Source organism: Pagrus major, chromosome 10 (genome assembly GCF_040436345.1).
Source record: "Pagrus major chromosome 10, Pma_NU_1.0".
NCBI lineage: Eukaryota > Metazoa > Chordata > Actinopteri > Spariformes > Sparidae > Pagrus > Pagrus major.
Window position 1 is genome coordinate 2220520 of NC_133224.1, and position 16829 is coordinate 2237348.

Genomic DNA, 16829 nt, shown 5'->3' on the forward strand with positions numbered 1-16829 from the left:
AACTGAACAGACGGTCGACTGAACCGTGTCCATTCTTCATGCATCTGCAGCAAATAGGTCAAAAGAAGTAAAGTGATGTCAGTGTTTTTTTGTTGTTGGTAACACCAGTGACTCCGAGGGATGATTACTGTCATTATACATTTTATAATATTTATATGGAGTTTTATTTTTTGTCACTTCTATCATATGTTTACATAATTGCATTTGAAATGGTCAAAAAACATAGTTATGAGCTCAAAATAGGGCACTTTTCTTTTTTTACATGACTGTGGGGACAAGGCGAGTGTTAAATAACTGATTTAAAAACAAATATTGACGACCCAAGAGGAAGTTATGTTCAAATAACCTGTTGATTTATTATAAAATATGACGCAAAATTACGTCTCAAGTGTTTTTCGGGTGTAATTTTTCTGTATAGGGTCGGGACAGAAAAATGGACGTTCCCATGCTGTCTGAGCCGGTCAGCTACCTGATCAGTACTGAGCATGTGCAGTGTGTGTCCAATGTGTCCAATCCAGACAAACAAGCTTAACGTCTCCTGGATGTATTCTGATGAGCTATATGAACAAATGTGTCATCTTCAAATTTAAGGTTCTTACAGGCTTTAAAAAGTGCTGGTCCTGTGGAGAAGTTTGTATCTCTGCCTGATCTCTCACATGACATGATGAATATTCCTGCAGACGCTGGTGATGCAGAAGCTCCTTTTTAATCAGACAGCTGGTAGTGGTAACATGCCATGAAATGTAGTAATGCATCCAGCAAATGACTTGACGCAGGAAATGCAGTCAGTGTGACTTGCTTGGTCTCACAGTTGCAAATAATTATAATGATGATAATCTTTAAAAGAAAACTCAGAAAAGTAAAGTTGAATATATTATTTATTTAATTTAAAAAAAACTCCAGTAAAAATATACAAAAAATTTATTCACGTACATTTTTTTTGGGTATTAATTCATAATTCAATAAGTTCATGTTCAACAATCATTTTTAAATTCACAGCTACAGTAAAAAACCAAACAGTTTATTCAACTTTTTTCAGTGCAGAACAAAAACTCCAATAAAACCTGGTGAGTCTCACAGATTTAGCACCAGTCTACATTCAGTTTATAATCCCTGAACGAATGTATACATGACAGGCACAATGGATGGATTCATGTGTTCAGGCACATTATAACAGAGCTGAAATTCTGTTTCTAGAAGGACGGCCCTGTCCACACGTACACATATTTCTAAAAACAACGCTTGTTCTCTACGTTTTGGCCTTCAGTCCTCCATGTAAAAGATGTTTCAGGTCACTGAAAATGGAGCTGTTAAAAAAAACTTCTCCCAGACTGAAGACGTTCAGAAACTGAGTGTTCTCGTCTGGAGATTTGTGTAAACTATGATGCAGAAACATGTTGATCAGTGTGAACTCAGTATTTGAGTTTGTGCATCAACACTGAAACACTCCACAGTGTTGGTTATTGCTTTGGCAAAGTCTGGATCTGCAGTGAGAGGCTGCCTGTTGGAAGGAGAACTCACCAGCTTGTTCAACTAATGGACACATGTAGTTTCCATTTTCACTCCGATGACTTCTGCTGAACAACGTTGGCACAGTTTGTCACTAATTCTTGTAAATTTTTGGCATAACAGGGAAACTAACGCTCCCACACAGCTTATATACACAGTGTCATGGGAGGTTCCTCCAGCTCGGGGGTCTCATTAATACTTAAACCCAATAAGAGCTGGGTTTTACAACGCTAAATTCTGATGCATTTCTTGCCGCGTGAATTGATGACGTGTCATCAATATACATTTCTATTTACATTTAGCAGACGTTTTTGTCCAAAGCAACTTACAATAAGTACATTTGTCACAAGAAAGAAACCACAACATATCACCATCAATTCAGTAGAAAAGAAAAGATAGAAACAATTTTCAAGCTCTCATCTGAGCAAAGTAGCTGCTATTTATCAAGGATACCATCAGCACAAAAGTGCTATGGTGCACCCCGGTCAGTGGAGCCGGGTTTTTATCACCTCAGCTTGGCTTTAATCTAAATGTAAGACCTGGGTGAACACGCCAAATTCTGATGCATTTCCCTACGCAGGTGCAGTCTATTGTTTTTTCTCTTCTGTTACAACGTGGACTTCACTTGATTCAAGTATCAAGATGTGGCACTGGCAAGATCAGAGAGCTTCTTCTGATCTGAGGGGAGGAGGGAGACGTCCACAGTAATGTTTCAGATAAAGGATAGGCTGCCTTGACTGCGGGAAGTGTGAATGTGGGTCAATAGGTGATTCTTAGCAGGACAACCCTCGTATAAAAACCCTGTGTCGACCCGCTAATTAGAAAAAAGCTGCATTATAAAACAGTGCATATTATTTTTCTTCTATTAAAAGGTGCTTATTGAATAGTACAGATAATATCGCTGGTTTGAATGTTTGTGATAAAGTGAATCTATTAAAACATTAAATGTCTCTGAGGCCTCATTATAGTATGATGGGTATGATGACGCCTCCCACATTTAATATCTAAATTCTGGCTTCATTTGGCACCTCACCAATTTCTTTGTAGCCAAAATGTCCGTATGTATGGGTCAGAGTTTACTTTTGCGTGGAGAGGCGGGCGGAGGGAAAGTTTATAAATGAGGCCTCGGGACCATCGTTGGTGTTTGACACTCAGAGGCAGCAGCAGGACTTAAAGCCTGACTAACTGAGCTAAGCTAATAGCAAGTTAAACCTGAGAGAGAACAACTGCTGCTGGCAAAATCTTTGGATGAAATGATACTAAACTTTATCATGGAGGGCCTAGAAATACATTCTCTGTTCTTCATACAGCTTTTGTATATTTTTCACTGGAGTGTTTTACTTCAATTCTCAGTGGAACGACAGATGATCCTGCTTCAGTTGCCATCAGCTTGAGCGCCCTGGCCCCCATTCGGATTCAACGGGATCAGTTCTGGATTTGGGTCCACTGGTTTATTCTCTGTGAGAAGACAAGGTGAGAGCAGTTTTTACATGCAAACATCCCCACCATTTCAAAGCAAAGTGTTTTTTAATAATCGCACATCAGTCTCTTAAAAAGGTCAAATATCTTCTAGTTCTGATCCTGTGGTCAGAGAGAGATGTGTCTTCAGTGTAAGTTAGTTTTTCAATTACGTAAAAAAAGGTTTTATAATTTTTTTTTTTGACGGTGTATTAAATTTTTGAAAGTTTTAGTCCTTCCACTGAGGACATCGTTTACCCCAAAACATTCCTCTGTTATAAATATCTTATTGATGAGACATTTGATATGAGAGCAAACAGTAAACATGCAAGCAGAACAGACTGTCATTAAAATATACATAACTTCCTCCACTGTACAAAGATGTATCTGATGTGTATTTTGGGTGTTTGTTTGTCCCATCTGCTGACATGGAGGTGTCGGGTTTATGAGCTATATTACACTCAGCCACCAGGGGGCGATCACGATGTACTGGCTTCACTTGAGCTGTCATGTCGTCCATCTTGATATACTGTGTGTCATTACTCTGCAGTGCTGGCTAATGGTTCTTCATGCTTTGTACTGAGGAATCAGTTTAATAACTTTTTTGTGCCTTTTTATTGTTTTAACTTGTAATTGTAATGTTCTGCACTGCTGAGACAACAATCTGTTGGATTCTATTAACTTTGTGCTGCAGAATTAAATTTTCTACCCCAGTTATCATCTTGTGACCCCCTCAGGTTGATATTATAGCTCCTCCATGACCTCAGATTTTGGGTTACCTCGATCTTGAGGTGGTCGCGCAGGCTGGTTTGGTTGAGGGGTGTTGGGCTTATTTCCTGAGCAGACTGTAAAAAAAAAGAAAAAAAAAAGAGAGAAACTTTTTAAGTATTCAAAAAGCATGCAGCACATTTATTACCGTTTCAAGAAAGGAACCGTTTTATGAGCTCAGTTTGGTCGCCAAGTTAGTTCCTCCTCATTTTCTACCCCAGTTATCATCTTGTGTCCCCCTTACAGTCGGTATTACAGCTCCTCTATCACCTCAAATTACCTCCCAGCTCACTATTGATAAGTAAACATATTTCACAGGGATAACTTCATTTTGAGAAAGTGACGATGACAAAGTGTCCACTTCATTGTATTTTAAGTTACGTCCTACGTCACAAAAAAAGGACACTACTTCACACAGTCACACTGACTGTTGGCAGTGGACATTAACTGTCAGCGTTGTTGACTGAGCTCAGAGGAGCAGCAAAATTTAAACCAAGAACAGGACGAGTGAAACAACTTTTCAACTTGAGTGTCTGTTTAACAGGAAATGAGTCAATAATGATAAAGTCAAGAGATGTTTGACTTACGGCGCTTACTGCGAAGGTAGACCACCAAAGCGATAAAAGCAGCAGCAACAACAACAACACCGACAACAACACCGACAACACCACCAACACCACCAATAGCCTTGAAAGTCTCAGGCTGTCCGTCTGTGCCATCTGAAAGAATGTAGGAGAGATGTGAGTGTTAGTGCTTTGCTGCAGATTTCCAACATCATATTTCTCAGTTCCTCCATGTACATAATGTATTCCAGTTGTTCACAGTTGCAGGGGGCTGCATGCTTTTGTTGAGAGGAAGGGAAACAAAAGCACACAACACTTTTCAAGCGTACAGCTGCTGTCATGGTGTTTCCACAACACGTTAAGGTGAACAGTGCTGAGGATGAGTTGGAGATGTGCTGGTTGCCATAAACTGCAGTTTAACTGTTGCCTCCAGTTCATCCACTACCAGCTCACTGGCTGTTTCTCCTCCTGCAATATTTCACACTGATCCACTGACACAATGGTGCCAAATATGACCATGTTGTTGTTGTTGGGGCCATTTTAATAGACAAAGTGACGAGTACGTTCCACTTCCTTTAACATCTGTACTATAAAAATCATTGGCTGGCAACATCTGCACACTCTTCACCTCACTGAAGGTTTCCCTGATGATCCGGGCGCTGTATGATGAAGCAAGTTCTACTTACTGTTTGGGTTATCTGGAGACGCGGTATCTTCCTGATGGTTCTGAGAGGGGTTTTTTTCTTTTGGACCAACTGTTAAAAAGAGAAACTCTTAAGTATTAAAAAGCAAGCAGCACATTTCTTACATCTGTTTCCGGGAAAAGAACATTTTTATGATCTCAGTTTGTTCACCAAGTTGTGACTGCAGATAATTATAATCAACAATGAAATGACAGTAAACATATACAATGTTTTTTAAAGTTTTGTGAAACGAACAGGTGATAAAAACATATTAAACTATGAACTTGTCTCTGCCCAGCAGAGGTGTTGAAAATGACAGTTCAGACTTATTTCATTATTGAGAATAAATGACAACTTGAAGGTATTGATCAGTAATAACATTTTGACAGGTTATTTTGCAAAACAGAGATCCTGGTTTGTATTAATATCCCAAATCATGTTTTTGTGTGTGCACATAATGGCTTTTATCCATTTTTGCAATTAAACTCCTCATTTGTAAGAGGTTGAAGTCATATTTCAACTTGTTTTACGCAAAATTAATCCATTTCATGTAGTTTTATCCTTCTGCCATTGGAGTTGCACTTTCTCATTTCTCCAGTTCATGTGCGTATTCATGGGTCAGAGTTTCCATAGAGGGAAGCACTTCTCCCATCAGGTTCACTTTTTATAAATCACACACTTTGCTTTGAAAACAGTGTACACCTTCTTCTGGGTGTCTGCAATGTTCATAAGTGAGGCCCCTGATCACCATTATTTAATGTTTGCTAATTTCAAGGCTCGGAGTAAAACGATGACGCCATAGTTTCATTTCAAATATTAAAAGATTTTTGCGTGTTGTGTTGTAAGTGCATTAAATCTGTAAGGTAGGGAAAACACTGCACGGTGTTTGCGCTTACATCTATACATTTGATTTAATGTCATGTAACTGAGAAAGTGACTGTTTATTACTTGTGAAGCAGCTTGTGTACATTTTAGTTAAAAACCTCATGATGATAAAATAGTATGAGTATTAGTACGTACCTTTGAGGGTTACATTACAGCAGAGCTGCCCTGAAACACAGCAGTGGTATCTGCCACTATGATTTGCGTTTACTTCCAGTCTTAGAGAACAATTCCCTGAGGACAGTCCCTCCTTGAAGAGAGATGTTCGGTGCTTGAAGTCGTCACTCTGTTTCTGAAGTTGATCTTTATTCTGAAAATACGTATGGACAGATTTATATTGCCCTGGTGGATCCTCAAACAACCACTCAACTTGTTCAAGGCTGATATTCATCTTGTTCTTTGTTGAACATGGGAGAATCACTGTGTCACCATCTTCTCCAATGATTGTATTTGGGCGCTGCAACACTGTTGAAGAGAAACAGAACACATATATTCTGAGTGCACTGAGTCTTTGGATCGTCGACAACACAGGACGCTGGTTGCTGTGTTTTATAATCCAGAGTTGTTGTTATTATAACAGCCATTAGATATGAACCTGGACATTTGACAACATTCATCATTATTTAAAACAAAAGCCCATTTAGCCTCCAGCTCATCAACTACCAGCTCACTGGCTGTTTCTCCTCCTGCAATATTTCACACTGATCCACTGACACAATGGTGCCAAATATGACCATTTTAATAAATGAAGCTCTGTTAACTCCATGACGAGTACGTTCCACTTCCTTTAACATCTGTACTATAAAAATCAGTGGCTGGCAACAGCTGCACACTCTTCACCTCACTGAAGGTTTCCCTGATGATCCGGGCGCTGTATGATGAAGCAGGTTCTACTTACTGTATGGGTCAACTGGATCATGACAGGGGTTGTCATTTCCTGCTAGAAAGAGTGTTAAAAAAAGAGAAACCTTATTAAGTATTAAAACAAGCAGCATATTTATTACATAAATATATCAGTTTTATGAGCTCAGTTTGTTCACCAAGTTGTGAGTGACTGCAGATAAGATGATTGTAATTAACAATGAAATGATAGTCAACATATACAATTTTTTTTTTAACAGTTTTGTGCAACTAACAGGTGACAAAAACATACATTTTTAGTGCACTGAATCTTTGGATCGTCGACAACAACATACACACAACACAGGACGCTGGTCGCTGTGTTTTATAATCCAGTGTTGTTGTTATTGTAACAGTCATTAAATATGAACCTGGACATTCATCATTAATTAAAACAAAAGCCCATTCAGCCTCCAGTAACTTCTCTGCAGCTTTACACAAAAGCAGTTTGGGAATCATGAAAACAGAAACAGAACTTCTGTTTTGAATGAAACCAACAACCTGAGGGTCCTGAATGGCAAATAAAGCTGTCAATAAGCATGTAGCTACAAAAACACAACACAAACATGCTTTACATTAAATTATACATGATGTGTAAACAAGGGTGTAAGCTAATGTTTGATTGCTTCTGATTGCCTTCTACAATCTCACCAACCACAGCTTTATGTGCCATCAAGTGGCCAAACTGTGTAATTACATCGTCACAAAGACTTTTTTCCCATATTTTATTTTTGAGCGTCACAACATCCAAGAAATGACTCGTTTGACTGTCACAATTTGAGCCATTGGCTCCGACAACAAGTCTATAAGAGCCGCACGATGACATTATTTTATCTCCACTCAAGTTGGCCTGCTGCTAAACCGAAAGTAAGCCGAAAGCTAGAAATCAGTTAGCTCGCGGCTCGTAGGTCGTAGTTCGGCTCTCAGACCCTCCCGGTTACCACCAGCAGTATTTACTGTGTCCACTCCTCTTTCTTCTCTAGTTTGCCTTAAAATACTGCCGGAATTCAACTCGAGACTTTGAGTAGCGAGCTCCGCTCGGTGGCTAATAGTTAGCACGGTGGGCGGAGGCCGGAAGTAGCTCCGTCCGACTTTGTGTTTCCACTGAAAATAAGGCGATAATGAAGATAACGACGGTGTTTGCACACATTTGTTTTTATATAAAGGTCACTATTATTTTGATTTGGCGCGAGTGGCTTTTCTATGTACACCATGTATTATTAAGCATTAGCTACAGAGTAATATCCACTTATAATAGCTTGATTTCGCTCACCTGGATCTTCACCTGGATCTTCACCTGGATCTCCACAAGCGCCCATCAGCCCCATGACGAGCACAATGACCCGCAGCAGCTGCTCAGGTGGGATCATCTGTTTAGGTGACATTATCTCTGGCTCACTAATTATATGTCGCAGTATCGTCTGGCTGTACCTTCGTTACCTTCACACATCGACTGGTCACAGGGGAAAAAACTACGTCACAGCTTACCTGAAGCGGAAGTGACGTCTTCCGGTGTTGGTAACAATAATTTATTACTTTTAACAATTTATTACTTTTACAACGGTATAACCCGTATAATACATTTATAGTGAAGTAGTTACAAAAGTGGGCGGCTGTAGCTCAGTGGGTAGAGCAGGTGACCAGAAGGTCGCTGGTTCGAACCCCGGCTCCCCTGGGCGGAACCGAGCTACATGCCGAAGTGAGCAAGATACTGAACCCCGAAATTGCTCCTGACGCGCAGTTGGCACCTTGTGTGGCAGCCTCTGCCGTCTGCGATGAGCTGGCGACTTGTCCAGGGATATACCCTGGCCTCCGCCCATATGAAAACTGGATTTGGCCCCAGTAACCCCCTGAAAGGGGGGATAAAGCGGCAACTAGAGATGGGATTTATGGCTCTTTGAGGGGAGCCGGATCTTGGTGAGCCGTTCCTTTCAAAGAGCCGTTCAAAAAACTGGCTCATTTGACTGATTTTTATATTTATTAAGTTTTAAGAAGCCAGCCTGGTGGTAACTCATTTTATCTTGGAAATAATCACTGGGAGGTTGATGGGGTGAGATTTGGAACAAAATAATACAAAATTAGATATCCTACCAATATCTGAGTTTGAATTATTCTGAAATATTGATTATAACCTCATTTGACATGTGTGCAATAGATTTTAAAGTCTGATCTGGATTCATTGTAAATATTCCACAAGGTTGCACCATATCACTCTGCTTTGACAGTGGCATCACTATTGCCTGGGTCAGTTGGCTCTCTTCTCTTCTCACCTCTGCCACTTTCACTGTTGGGTGTTGTGTTTTCAAGTGTCTATGCAAATTATTTGTTGAACCGGACTTAAAAGAAATATTTTTCTGACAAATATTGCATTTTGCCTTACTGTCTTCCACAAGAGAAAAGTGCATCCAAATGCTGCTCCGTTTCCTTTGGCTCATTTTGTCCAAACAAGGAGTCAGACACATGACAGACTGACTGTCCTCCTCCTAATTAAGACCTCTGCTCTCCGAGGCAGGGGCAGTCACGTGTTTCTGTTTTCACGCAAAGGCAGCGTGCACAACTCAGGTGGCATCATGCTATATTTGCATATCTAATAAGCACCTGCAGCTGAGCTGCGCTCCTCCCCATGTAACTTTTTTCCCTCCTGTTCTCTGCCCCACTCAGGGGAGGAGCAAAGGAGGAGCTTTTGTGTGCATCTGCGTGAAACACAGTGATATATATATAAAAAAAGAACGGTTCCCAGCTGCGACTCGGTTCCCATCGTTCATGTTAACGAGCCGTTCAAAAGAATCGGTTCGTTCGTGAACGTCACAACACTAGCGGCAACATCTCCGCGACCCTCACAGAGAAAGGGGTCAAGAAAATGAACTGAACTGAACTGAATAGTTACAAAAGTTAACATTTTATTGTGTGATTATAACTATTGCAACACTATAATAATTCACACAGGGAACAATATTATTTCACAAAGATACACAATGTTTACACTTTTGATTTATATATTTTATTTGATGTAAATACGTGCTGCTGTTTGTTGTTGTTTGTTTTTTATCCTGTGCTACACTGAGCCAACTGCAACGCCATTTCCTTCTGATCTGCACTGTAAGGCGTAATTTGAATGACAAATAAAGAAGTCTAAGTCTAATGACAGTGAGAATGAGATGTCTATTGAGATGTTTGGGTTGGTAGGGATGGTCAGGGTCGTACAGTCACAGTGGGATTCTTCATTTGGCCACGTGTTTGTATTTATAGGCTTGTTTGGGCCAACAGGGATGTTTCTCTCAGTGGAGAGCAGCATAAGATCTGGGAGCCTGTCTTCCCCAAATAGGTTCCTGAGCTGGATGTCTTGGTCAGCTTCAGTGACCACTCCACTGACGCGGTTGTCACTTGCAATGTCGCATATATTTTGAGGAGCTTGGTTAGGAAAGGGAAAACTGTGTTCACATTGTTGACTGTAAGGCACCTTAGCAGAGCTTGCACATTGTTGTTTGGAAGAATATATGATGAGTAGAACGGCTTGATTTCAGTCAAAACATTAGCTGTGTTCCAATTCAGGGTCTGCATCCTTCGAAGGACCCGGCCTTTGCGGCCTATGAAGGCGTGTCCTTCAGAGGTACCTTCAAAAGTTGCGTCCACCGTTGTGAAATGGGACGGTCTAGCCTTCGGAGCATTTCCTGGTTGCGTCACCAGATTTTCCTGCCCCTTACCCTTACATCACGATTTCTGCCGCCCAGGCCGGCGAAAGTGACGATCTACACCACTTGATGTCGCCATTTTCCTTCTTTCTTTCTTCTGTTTGGGTGCGCAAAGGATCTTGGGATATGGGAGGCCGCGAAGGATAGTAGCGGTGCGTCCTTCAAAAAGAGGGAAAAGAAGGCTGCATTTGAAGGAGCCTTCGAATTGGGACAGCCTTCACACGGCGTTGTGACGTAATTGGCCTTCAAATGCGTCCTTCGAAGGATGCAGCCCCTGAATTGGAACACAGCTATTTACTGTCGTAATTATTTCATGTCATGTTTATTTTCTGCTAAAGGTACAGAGGACAATCCATCACTTTTCATCCCCTGGAAGGACACCCTAGAAGGCACTTTATCATGTTTCGTCCTCTGGAAGAGCACCCTAGAGGACACTGCAATGCTTTTCGTTCCCTGTAGGGCACCCTAGAGGACACTCCACCCCATAGCCTACTGTCCACTGGTACAACACCCTAGAGGACACCTTATCATGTTTTGTCCATCTTAGAGGATGTGGGGTTCAAGAAACGGGTTGTAGATAACTCCTACAGCATGACAAGATAGGCATTACTAGTTTTAGACAGCAGAAACACAGGGAAAAAGCCCAAAGTCGCAACTTCATTTTGAGAAACATGCCCAAGATTGCTCAGAATAAGCAAACTTGGCAACTGTCTTTTTCATCTGGTGTTCTGGGACTTGATCAGCACTTTGCTGCCTCCCACAGTTCAGACCTTGAACTACACCTCACTGACAGAATGAGCAGCTTTTATACCTGGGGCTTCAAAGAGTGCTGCTGTTAGCTCAGCTGAATGCTGCTCAGCTGTGAAGTTGTTGTTGTCGTGCTGCTGTATAGCCTATAGTATTGTAATATACTGTGGTCCAGTAGGGCAGTGCTGCATATTCAAAGACTGATATGATGTACCCTGAGCATGGTTTCCAGATGACTTTTGTGTTTGAGTTTGCTCAGGTTGATAATGTGGCTGCTCATGTCTGGTTTCACAGAAATGTGACTCAGAGTCAAACCTCTGTGACCAGCATGAGGCTCAGGATGGGGTTTACTTTGTTTTCTCCCTTTGATTAAAGAGGAAGAGCTGTGTTTTGATGCACCTAGTTTGGCTGTTGCTGTATGCATGTGAGAAGCTGAAAAAAAATTGACTTGAATAATCAGTACTCATGTTTTGTGACTGTACCTGGCATATGTGTGACTCTATAAAAATCAGACATATAAACACCTGGCTAAATACTTTTTTGCTTTTGTGGTAGTACCTGTTACAAAGGTGTAACCGGGACCACATACTGAAAATATGTTGCCTCTTTCCTTCGCTCACTTCCAAAACAAATGGACGTGCTAACCAGATCAAAATCACTCAGCGGGAGACCAGGAGCAGATTCCTTTCACAACCACTTGCATCTTTTACTTGTAGTTTAAAAATAAAACCCAAAATAGTTTCACTTCTAGCCACACTGCAGCCATGCACACCTCAAACACTGACTGAAGATTGTGTTGATCACATGAGATAATACTCAGAGATCATATCAGGGAAAAGCTGGCAGTGGAGCAGACAGTCTACAGCTCTGAGGGACTGTAGCTGCCCTGTAATTTAGCATTTTCAATACTGGCTTGACACTCAAGGCCGATCAGCTTGTCAGGCCACTGGGAATTCTCCTGGTGGCAAATCTGCCCCTGTGGTGGTGCTCATACTGCTTTTGTCCACAGGGGCCGCAACAATCAACAAAACATGAAAGTTCCTTGTAGTAACTTTAACTTTAACTATTACACTATTCAGAAAAGGATCAATATTGGCAAAATGGAGATCAGCCATCAGGGTTGGCAGACAATAAAAAAGTTAATGATGTTAATTTGTAATTCAAATACTACAGTTGTTTTACAGTTTGGGTTTATTAAGAAAAAACCGTGTAAAACACAGAAGTGAACATCAGTGTGGTTGTTTGATTTGTTCCGCCTGTCTCACTGTTGATCGTCATGATTTCCTTTGAACTCAGGATGTGGGTTGACTGTTGGCAGAAAGCGAACGAGAAGAACTCTGTCAGCATCGACGCAGGATGGAGGTCGCCTCACTCTGCCTCATAATCTGTAAGAAATTCAACTTTTTTCAGTAGTTTTAATAGACGTGCTTTGATTTGATCATTCATTTTCTAAACCAATACTTCAGGGCTTTGTTCCCTACATGGATTATTAGTTTAGATTTCACTCTGTCATTGCCAAGAGTAGCTGCTGAGACAATGAAATGCAGTTTAGCATTCACAATACAGTAGGGTAAAGGTGGGTAAAGAGCAACAGTAAAGAGTAAGATTAATACACCAAGATAGATACAATAAAACAAAAGTTACAGAATTGAATAGACTATAACAGTACTGCGCCGACAGTCAGTCTGATCACTGCAGGGTGAATAGACCTCACTGCACTCTGCACTCTGCAATACAACTATACTATCTGGTCAATTTTCTTAATACCCATATTTATGATTTATTATTTGTATTGTAAAAAAAAATTCACTGCTGTTAATTTTGTACAATATCATGTTTACATGTATATACAAGTCTATTCTATTTCTTACCTTTTTAATTGTAATTTTTTTGTAATATTCTGTCGTTTTGGCTGCTGTGGCAAACAAATACATGCAGGGTTTGATGTCAGTAAGATTAGATGTCAAACTGATGTTTTTAAAATCACGTCTTTTATTTCCTGTTTGAACCACCAGCAGCCACCCTGAGCATCCACCCTGACAAATCCCAGTTCTTTCGGTATGAACGCATCTCTCTGAGCTGTGCAGTGCCGGTAAACTGCAGTGGCTGGACACTGAGGAGAAACACCGCATATGAGACATCTCAGCCATGCAAGGGGGGCTTTGGAGACCCACGTGACCCTGTATGCACCCTCAGGAAAGCTCACCCATTTGACACCGGGGTGTACTGGTGTGAATCTGAGCAGGGCAATCGCAGCAACACCGTCAACATCACAGTGGCAGGTATGCTCCCAAATGAGATTGTGTTTTGTTTCACATTGTGTTTTATGCTCCAGTTTGACAAAGAGATCATAGATTGGTTACTTATATCTGAGGCCCAGGACTTTGACATGGAGAGGCCTTTTATGTTTGAAGGGTTATGGTTGGACATTTCTTTGGCAGTCATTTTTAACCCAGTTAAAAGACGATCTGATGATGCTGAAGACCTTTAAGACTTTTACCTCCTCACATTGTAGAAGCACGTGACCAATCAAAACACAACCAGCCAGACGAGCCTGAGTGAGCAGCAACACTAACCCCTCTTGTCATATCTCAGTTTGTAAGATACATCCTCGACTACTTTCCTCGTGTTCTAGTCCTTCTCACATGAGCTGCCAGCAGAAGAGGAGACACAAGGAGAGAGACACCAGGCTTTAATCAAAATGAGACATCCATGCTTCTGAGCTGTTACTCTAAGGCAGAGAAATTAAAGTGATAATCTCAAAGATTTCCGTTTTGTTCTTTTTGGCAATTGCAGGTGAAAATGATCTTTAACAGCAACCATATTGTATGGCTTGACTCAAGAACCTTGCAGACTGTAACGTCAGCATCAGCTAACTAAATGTAACCTGACAGCTACGCCACACATAAAATGCAGGCTGCTTGAGTCAAATTCATCCGTGCTAAACTACACAACCAGATAGTCAACTAGTCTGATAGGGTCAAACTTTAGCTTGCATATTTTCCAAGGTAATTTGATCATGGCTAGCAAGCTAACAGAGAAAATAAATTTGTCCTGAAATGGTCCCACTTCCACAAAGTTTCATGAAAATCAGGCCAAATCCATAATCCCGCTGACAAACAAACGGTACCGAAAATATAACCTCCACGGTAACAAACTCAATCTGTGTGGTGACTAACTGCTAGCGTTCTGCGGTCTACTCTGTATTTTATGATCTATCGGTTCATGACAACCTATATATTTACTTTAATGCAACTCACAACATGGCACAGTATGACGTAAATAATGTCAAGGTGAAACGTTGTAATGGCACTTCACAACAGTCAAGGGCGAAAGTTTTGTCAATTCTGATAAAACCTATGATTGCATAAGGAACATTTGTAGGTTTGAATGTTCCAGCTGTGTGTCGCATTTTTTTGGCACGGGTGCTGAAAAAACTTCCACAAAGAATACACCTGTGCTCCCTCACTCATAGCTCCTCCGAAAAGCTTCCTCTGTCCTCCCTCCTCGAAGAGCATTTCAATGGCGCTTCTATCCCATTTTTAAAAAAAATTTAGCTCATTATTTTTCAACACCACCCATTTATTTTTTATTTTGTCGTTTTGATATTACATTTACCGGCACACACACTTGTATCCCCCCTAATATTAAAAGTCTTCGGCCCAACATGCACACAACAGAATGTAAGAAAAGAGAAGTGACAAAAAGACTTGGACGGTAGGATTGATGATGTCGATTTATTTTTGTAATTAAGACGAGGTGTTATATTCTGTACTAAATTTTGTAATCACCAACAAGGGTTCGCTTTTCTGTATTGCAGAGGGTGAGGTGATCCTGGAGAGCCCTGCACTTCCTGTGACAGAGGGAGACACTGTGACACTTCGCTGTTCCTACAGGCAAAGATTTGCAAGGACTCCTACTTCAGATTTCAGTGCTGCGTTCTACAAAGACGGTGAATTCATCGGTACTGAGCCTGCAGGAAAGATGATCCTCTCGTCGGTGTCCAGGCATCACGAAGGCTTCTACAAGTGTGAATACCCTGAGAAAGGACAGTCAGAGCAGAGCTGGCTGTCTGTGACAGGTGACCTGATCTTCTGCTCTCTGTATGACACATACATACTTTTGAGACTATTCTGGAAAATTCGGTGTAATATTTGGATCATGTTTCATGTCTGAAACTGATGGCTTTCCTCTTCACAGTTCAGCCCTCGAATGTCTCTTCTCCTCCTCCTGTCATGTCTCTGCACAAGCTGGTGTGCACCATCCTGCTCTTCATCCTCTACACTGCCATCCTCATCCTCGCTATATACACGTACCGAAGGTGGGCTCGAGGTAAGAACCCCTCTAATAGCATATCATTACCCTGCACTGATCATCTGATCTGGTATCCTCCTCCAAAAGACGCACGTCATAGCATCACACTGGAGAGTGATCTGATTGGTCAGTAGTCCGGCTGTCATTGCTCCTGTTGGCTGTACTGTAGGTTACCATGGTGATATACCTCAATAAAAGGGGGCCAGTATGAGATAGCGGAAAACCAAAGCCAAGCCGAAAAAAAGCCAGCTAACCCACACAGCTCGCTACCTGACAGAGGCCTAAGGTTGTGGCTAACACGGTGAACAAGATCAACAGAGCAGAGCTGGTTGCCACAGTAACGTTGCTAGAAAGCAGGAAGTGAAACAATGTCATACAAGACTGAAAAAAAAAAAAGTGGAAATAAATTCTTAAACTGACTTCAGACTCTCTGTGCTCTGGTTTTCCTGCAGCTCGAGCTCATGCTAAGAAGAGAGTGTCTGATCATCTGGTACTGGACTGAAGAAGAAGAAGAAGAAGAAGAAGAAGAAGAAGAGCCTGTTTGCTGCCCAATGTGAATGGAAAGAAGCTAATGTTTTTAGTTGTTTATCTATCTTCTTTAAGCATCTCTTTGCCAGTATAGCATGGTGCCTACATGGTTAAAGTCCTTTGTTTGAACATACAAAAAGATGGCTGTCATATTGTTAATATGCTTGATGCTGTGTACATAATATTATTTGCATTCCGATGTCTAACAGTTATATACTGTGTTACGATGTTTTGACTTCTGGGCTGAACTTTGCAATAAAATAACTTTTTAACACATTTTATATGGTCAGAAATTCATCCAGTCCTCAGCTGTGTGTGTGTGTGTGTGTGTGTGTGTGTGTGTGTGTGTGTGTGTGTGTGTGTGTGTGTGTGTGTGTGTGTGTGTGTGTGTTAAACTATTAACAATTCTTTATGGAAAGTCACAATTGATGTTACTTTGTAAATGGTAAAAAAATATTGTGTAGTTCATTTATAAACATTATTTGGATGCTGTTAGTAAAATGATTAACTAGTAAACTATTGATTCATCGTTTATTAATAATTGTTATTAATAAAGTGTTACCCCTGTCAGTAAGTTCTTTTTAGCAAAGAAATAAGTTTAATACATTTAAGTCAAATTTGTTTCTTACCTTCTTCTGTGGGAATTTGAGTCCAGTTTTCATCTATGTGCTGGCACTGATATTATTTCCTAACTGATTATTGGTCCTGTCAAAACACAGAGGAATGCATAGATTTATATTGTAGTCTTCAAAACTTTCCCGATGGATGGGTGGGGAGCAAGACCT

General features: G+C 40.9%; 3 protein-coding genes across 4 annotated transcripts in view; 1 reads left to right on the top strand and 2 right to left on the bottom strand.

The window, feature by feature from the left end:
• Window positions 1-16829, bottom strand: part of LOC141004060 (butyrophilin subfamily 1 member A1-like) — a 118041-nt gene that overhangs the window by 53069 nt on the left and 48143 nt on the right. The gene's annotated exons all lie outside the window — the stretch shown is intronic.
• LOC141003147 (uncharacterized) lies at window positions 861-8156 on the bottom strand. 2 transcript variants are annotated; one of them, XM_073474428.1, is made up of 7 exons: window positions 8049-8156; window positions 6762-6800; window positions 6002-6328; window positions 4985-5053; window positions 4323-4454; window positions 3747-3812; window positions 861-2967 (listed from the first exon to the last, which is right to left on the bottom strand). In XM_073474428.1, the coding sequence occupies exons 1-7, from the start codon at window positions 8146-8148 to the stop codon at window positions 2885-2887; spliced, it is 816 nt and encodes a 271-aa protein (XP_073330529.1). In that variant the 5' UTR covers window positions 8149-8156; the 3' UTR covers window positions 861-2884. The 2 variants fall into 2 exon arrangements, with proteins under 2 accessions (XP_073330529.1, XP_073330528.1); XM_073474427.1 differs by having other exon boundaries at window positions 8037-8156.
• Window positions 2893-16320, top strand: LOC141003148 (Fc receptor-like protein 5). Its single transcript, XM_073474429.1, has 6 exons — window positions 2893-2982; window positions 12499-12589; window positions 13218-13484; window positions 15023-15283; window positions 15403-15534; window positions 15969-16320. Exons 2-6 carry the CDS (start codon window positions 12559-12561, stop codon window positions 16016-16018), a joined length of 741 nt encoding a protein of 246 aa, XP_073330530.1. The 5' UTR covers window positions 2893-2982; window positions 12499-12558; the 3' UTR covers window positions 16019-16320.

Excerpts from the sequence above, each read along its gene's own strand:
- LOC141003147 (XM_073474427.1), bottom strand. The coding sequence starts at position 8,148 with ATGTCACCTAAACAGATGATCCCACCTGAGCAGCTGCTGCGGGTCATT. Across the intron at positions 6,329-6,761 it reads TGATCCAGTTGACCCATACA|TGTTGCAGCGCCCAAATACA; the intron begins GTAAGTAGAACC and ends TCTCTTCAACAG. Across the intron at positions 5,054-6,001 it reads CTGTAATGTAACCCTCAAAG|TTGGTCCAAAAGAAAAAAAC; the intron begins GTACGTACTAAT and ends TCTTTTTAACAG.
- LOC141003148 (XM_073474429.1), top strand. The coding sequence starts at position 12,559 with ATGGAGGTCGCCTCACTCTGCCTCATAATCT. Across the intron at positions 15,284-15,402 it reads GAGCTGGCTGTCTGTGACAG|TTCAGCCCTCGAATGTCTCT; the intron begins GTGACCTGATCT and ends TCCTCTTCACAG. Across the intron at positions 15,535-15,968 it reads GTACCGAAGGTGGGCTCGAG|CTCGAGCTCATGCTAAGAAG; the intron begins GTAAGAACCCCT and ends GTTTTCCTGCAG.